Below are 6000 nucleotides of genomic sequence, written 5' to 3' on the forward strand. Positions count from 1 at the left end.
CCCTGGCTCTGTGGGGCCTGTGGGCACTGTCACAGCTCACCCAGGGCCTCCTGCAGCCCCTCTGGGCCCTGCTCCTCGGAGCTCCCTGTCAGGCCTCAGAGAACTAGGAGCCGAGATGCTCCTGGATGGGCTGAGAGCCAGGACCCCAAGGGGGCAAGCCACCAGGGTCACCTAATCAAGACAGGGCAGTGCCAGGCCTCGGGCCCCAGACCAGGGCTGCAGGAAGCCCTGGGAAGAACCCTGCTCTGTCCTTTCCAGCTGTGGATGTTGGGGGAGTGTCCCCACCCCTCTGTGCCTGGGCTTCCTCCCTTATCACGTGGGAACAGGTAGGCCTGGGTGAGGACTAAGCGATTCCCGTGAGTGCCCGGAGCGCCACCTCATGTGCAGCCGCAAGGATCTTAGCACAGGGGCACCCTCCCAGAGCTGCCTGGGACAGCCACCCTCGGCGCCAGGCCACTGCTGCAGCACAGGGGGGCGCTCTGAGCATGATCTTGGACGTAGCCCGTAGGACCCCGGACATCAGAGCAGCACGGGGGCTTTGCTGAGGCCCCACCAAGTGCCTGCCTGACCCCGTGTTCACTCTGCCCCAGGAAAGGGCCTTCCCATTACCCCACTTGGCATCAGAGATGGGCTCCGGCCACTGCTGCCCAGCCTGCCATCGTATCTGGGCTCAGAGAGTGGACAGGAGCTGCCAAGGCCACACAGTGGGCAGCGGGAGTGGCGACATGCCCCGTGACCTTGGGTCACTCCCATCTCCACTCTGGGCTCAGTTTTCTCCTCGTTTGGGGCCCACCTAGGCAGAGTACCTGGCACACCTGTAGGTGGGTCCCAGAGGTGACTAGTGGGTGGAGGCTGGTCAGGGTGGGCAGGGGGCCCTGACTTCTCCCCCTCTCTCCCAGGGCACCACCAACCAGACCTGTATCCTGTGGGATGAGACAGATGTGTAAGTTCACCTGGGTTTTGTGGCCTCAGGGCTCTGAGCTGGAGTGCCAGGGGGGCTGGCCAGTGGGAGATGGGTGAGGGTTTTAGATCAGGGGCCGCCATCCCCCCATCTGCGTGTTTGCTTGGTCCTCCCTGCCATCCCTGCGCAGACCTAGCTCTGGAGCCTACGCCCTGCCTCCCACCTCCCTCCCAGGAGTGCACAGTGCAGGGGAGGAGGGGGCATGGAGGTCCACCCTGGGCCAGGTGAGGGGCAGGGACGTCCTGGTCTGCGCTCATGCCAAGGGCAGGTCACATGCTGGTATTCAGGTCTGAGGGTGGGTGCTGGGTGCTCGGGAGCTGGGAAGCATCGCTGCAGCAGATGGGGGCAGCTTGGGGTGGGACTGGAGGGTCAGAGTCATCAGATGGGGCATGGGCTTCTGGGTCCTCAGCCATGTCGCATGGCCGCATGGTCTCTGCTCAGTTCCTAAGCAGCGATTAGGCGCCAGCCGCCTCGGGTGCTACGGCACAACAAGGACAAGGTGGATGCTGGTTCCATGCCCAGGGAGCTTCCTCTCAGAGTGGCCGGGCTGTGGGCCTCGATCGCAGGGCCCTGCATGGGTGTGCCAGAATAGGGGGTGTCTTCCCAGCCCTGCGGCCAGGGGGAGTGAGGAGTGGGCCTCATTGTGTCTGTGCAAAGGCTGAAAGTGCGAGCACCTCCAGAGGTGAGCTGGGTTGGGATTTCGGGAGATGGGGTGGAGAGATGGCATCTGGGTCCTGCCGGCCGCTGGGCCTGGTGGACAAGGCCTTCCGCATGTCGTGGGGCTCTGGCCCGTGTGTCAGGCAGGTTCTGCCCAGGAAGCCGGGAGTTGAGGCCGACACCTGCCCACCTCCCGCTGTTGCATCCCTCAGGCCCAGCCCCCTCGCTGCCCTGGCCCCGCCAGCCCCAGGCCTCCCCACGCCCCTGCCAGGCCAAGGGAGTGAGTGTGGCCAGCCTGGCCACTTGGGCGCTGATGGCACATGCAATGGCCCCTTGTGTGGTGGGCGGTGCAGTGACAGATGTGTGTGTCCTGGGAGGTCAGGGGAGGCTTCCCGAGTGCCTGGTGCCAGAAGAGAACGGCTGCCTGGGTATGGAGGGGAGGCCGAGGCTCGAGGCTCAGGGAAAGGCGCAGAGTGGGTGCAGGGGTGAGGGGGGCTGCAATGTGGTGAGAGGCTGGATGGTGGGGGCTGTTGTGAGGAAGGGGGATGGCCACCCCCAACCACCCCCATCCACCCTCCGTCACCCCCACTGTCCACCTTGCGGCCCACTGTCCTTCCTCTGCTGGTTTTTGCCAGTGGCAATGTCACTGCTTTAGGAGGTCTCAGCCCTTAGCCTCCTTCTCTCCCCAGGGAGGAGGGACAGTGACCAGAAAAACAGTGTGACAGTGTCTGGCCATGCATGTGTAGGAAGTGGAGCCAACAGGGCCTGGTGGTAGGTGGGCTGAGGTGCTTTTCCAAGCAGGGGCCAGGGGGCTTCTGTGAGGTGTGTGTGAGCAGAGGCCTGGCCCATGTGGCACTGTGCGCGTCGTGTCGGGTAGAAGGAACAGCCAGCACGAAGGCCCTGAGTGGGAGTGTGCAGGCCACGTGCCCTCGTGACCTCTCCTGCATCCTCTGTGGACTCCGCTGGCCCTTCCTGCTCTGGGGCTGGGAGAGGCGGGGCGGCCCCGCAGCAGGGGACGGCTCTCTGGCTTTTGCTGCGGCTGATCTTTGCTCTGGGTTGTGCAAGCAGCACCAGCTCTTTGTCCAAAAAGAGAAATCACAAAAAGGGTGGAAAAAGAAAAAGCACCTGGTGGGTGCTCGAAGCGCACAGGCCGGCCCTTGCGGTTTGCATTTTCAGGGCTGGAGGTGGTGCTGCAGCTGCGGGCTGCTCCTGTCTCACCCCTCCCCACCGCCCTGAAACCCTCTCTTGGGCGGTTCACCAGCTGCAGCTTCCAGGGCTGGTCCCCTGGCCCACCCAACCAGCTCCTCCTGGTGGCCCTTGGGAACACTAAGGTAAACAGCTACAGGACCAGCATCTGCGGGTGGCAGCTCTGCCTACACCTCGTTCCCTCCAGATCAAGTCCCCAGACCACGGTCTTAAGTTCTTGGTAGTAAATTGCTCTCAGAAAGGAGTGACCCATCATCCCCTTCCCCTCCTGGGCAGCAAGCTGCCAGGGGCCTGGACGGCCCAACCAGGTCAAGGTCACCGCCCTGGGGACCAGGCTGTGGACAGGAGGACATGAGGCATAGCCATGGGCAGATCCTACCCCCTGGGAGACTTGACTTCCTGTCCCTGTGGCCAGTCTGCCTGCTTTCGGGTAGGGGTCAGGGCAGCAAGAGGACAGTGGCCACATCCTTGGGCATCGGTGTGGCCTCCACCTGCCCCTCGTCCCCTGGTGTAGATGAACTGGAATGTGAAGGTCTTGGTGCCTGGGGGCTCAGGGCATTGAGGACAGGAGAAGGTGCCAGTGTGGTCTGAGCGGTTCTGTGGCCGAGCAGGCCTGGCAGCTCTGAACCCACAGTCCCTATTTGGTCCTTGACACACACAGCCTGGGCTCTGGGCCACACCCGCTGCCTGCAAGGAGCTGAGGCCCTGAGGGCCTGCAGTCTAGCTAAGCACCCAGGGTGCTCACTGAGGCTGTCTGCCCCGGACCAAGCAGCCTGGAGTCCAAAGGGTGGGTGGGTGGGTGATGGCCGACAGGGAGTCAGCCCTTCCTCCTACCCTCCACCTGCCATCCGCTCTGAGTTGGGTGGCTCCTCCCTGCACAGCCCTGAGGAGCCGTGTTTCCCTGTTGACCCTGGGTCTGCAGCCGCCAGTGTGCTGGGGAGCTGTCTGGGCCGGTGCGGGCCTGTGTGTGGGCACTCGGGTGAGGAGTCACGCGTCTGGGAGGGATTCTGCGTGTGGACAGTGCAGTGATGTGTAGGGGGAGGGGAGTGAGGGCCATCAGTGACCATCCACTGAGAAACAGTGACCTTTTAGATCCATAATTGTGGTCTATAAGGGAACCTTGATCCTAGTCACAGATAAGCTTTTACCCTGTTCACACGCTGAGTTCAGGTTGAGCCCTGACCCTGGTCACAGTCTGAGCCCTAATCCTGGTCATTCGCCGAGCCCTAATCCTGGTCATTCGCCGAGCCCTGACCCTGGTCACACACTGAGCCCTGTCCCTGGTCACTCACTGAGCCCTGACCCTGGTCACTCACTGAGCCCTGTCCCTGGTCACTCACTAAGCCCGGACCCTGGTCAGAGGCTGAGCCGTGATCCTGGCTGCACACTAAGCCCTGATCTTGGTTGCACACTGAGTTCTGATCCTGGTCACGGGCTGAGTCCTGCTTCTGCGTCTCAGCTGGAATGACTTGTGCATGTTCACGTGCATTATGTATATGCTATGTGTTTGCAGGGCCACCTCCTCTTCTAGCTGCATGTAACAGTTGACCATGTGACACACTCATCCTGGAAAGAATGCGTCAGAGGCTTCCACCCACAGTGCAGACCCTCTGCCTGCCTCACCCCCAGTTACACACACACACTTGCACATGCAGGCCCAGCAGCCGCACTCCAGGCACCTGCTCGTGCTCTGTAAGCCCTGGGCCCTGAGAGCCCCTGCAGTACGCCTTGCCCCAGCAGCCAGAGGTATGTGACCAAGTCCCACCCTCTCGGGCCCAGACACCCTGGATCATCCAGTCCTGATCCCTGGCCTGGCAGCATGACTCGAGGGCTCCTGCTCCCCCATACTCCTGCACCAGCCTGGCTCGTGGCAGTGGGGTCCTGGGCAGGAGGGAGCTGGGGGAGAAATGGGGAGCAAAGGGGGCCTTGCAGAGTTCCCAAATGTTCAAACCAGGAGAGACCACCCATATGTTAGCACATCCCTGTACAGGTCCTCAGCCCGTGTGTCTCAAGTAGGGGGGCAGTGGCTGCCATGTCAAAGTCACTTCTGTACGCCCAGAATCGAGCGCTGCCCTGTTGAGGATCAATAATGGTTTCTGAGCAGTGTAATGACCGGCGGCCAGATGCAGGAATAGATGGGCGAATGGATCCGTGGTGGGTGCTGTGGGCAGTGGGTGTGTGGATGACCCATGGTAGCTGGCCGTGTGCCAGTGGACTGTTCCAGCCTGGCTGTGTGGCCCCAGGCCTGCCTCACACAGAGGGCCCAGGCCAGGGGCAGCTGTCTTGGAAGGTGCACGGGACCCAGATTCAGGAGTGCGGGTGTGGGTTCCCCAGTGGCAGGGAGATAATGGGCGGATGGTGCCATGGCTGGGTGAGTGACACTCTCCCTCCTTCCAGCCACCCCCACCTTCTCTCCTTCTGTCCACCCCCATCTGTACCCATCCACGCATCCTCCCAGCCACAACCCACCTGCCGTCCTTTCCTCCATCATCTCTCACTGATCAGTTCCCCAGGGCTGCCACAGCAAATTACCAAAATCGCCACAACGGAGTGGTTTAAAACAACAAAAATCCATTCTCTTGTAGTTCTGGAGGCCAGAATTGGGAAATCGAAGTGTTGGTAGGTAGGGCCGTCCTCCTTCAGGAACTCTAGGGAAGAGTCTTTCTGGCCTTGCCAGCTCCTGGTGGCTTTAGGCATTCGTTGGTGTTGCTTGGCTGGGGGCAGCATCCCTCCAATCTCTGTTTCCGTCTCTACATGCCTCCTCCCTTGTGTCTCTGTGTCCTCTCCTCTTCTTGTAAGGACACCGGTCACTCGTTCTATGGCCCACCCTAAATCCAGGGTGATGTCATCTCAGGATCCTTAATTATGTCTGCCAAGACCCTGTTTCCAAATAAGATCACATTCACAGGTCGGGGGATTAAGATTGGACATATATTTTGGGGGGATGCTATTGAGCCCACTGTAGACAGAGAGGTGGGCAATGGATGGGTGTGCGGGTGGATGGATGGGTGTATGAGTGGATGATGGGCAGAGAAAAGGGTGGAGTTGGGTGATGGGTTGATGAAGGCCAGTAGCATATGTTGGCAGTTAAGCTCCGTGGTCCTGAATGGACAGCTCCCTGGTATTTCACACATGGGAAGTTAGAGATGGTTTGCAGTCTTTTTTTTTTGGGGGGG

General features: G+C 61.0%; 1 protein-coding gene across 1 annotated transcript in view; it reads left to right on the top strand.

The window, feature by feature from the left end:
* The window catches only part of ADGRB1 (adhesion G protein-coupled receptor B1), a 73174-nt gene that overhangs the window by 23443 nt on the left and 43731 nt on the right, over nt 1–6000 (top strand). Inside the window, exons 16-18 of the mRNA XM_012647947.1 lie at nt 900–943; nt 1136–1185; nt 2795–2949. Of these exons, the coding sequence (XP_012503401.1) occupies nt 900–943; nt 1136–1185; nt 2795–2949 (249 nt within the window). The remainder of the gene's footprint in view (nt 1–899; nt 944–1135; nt 1186–2794; nt 2950–6000) is intronic.

This window comes from Propithecus coquereli, unplaced genomic scaffold, assembly GCF_000956105.1.
Source record: "Propithecus coquereli isolate 6110/MARCELLA unplaced genomic scaffold, Pcoq_1.0 Scaffold28, whole genome shotgun sequence".
Classification (NCBI taxonomy): Eukaryota; Metazoa; Chordata; class Mammalia; order Primates; family Indriidae; genus Propithecus; species Propithecus coquereli.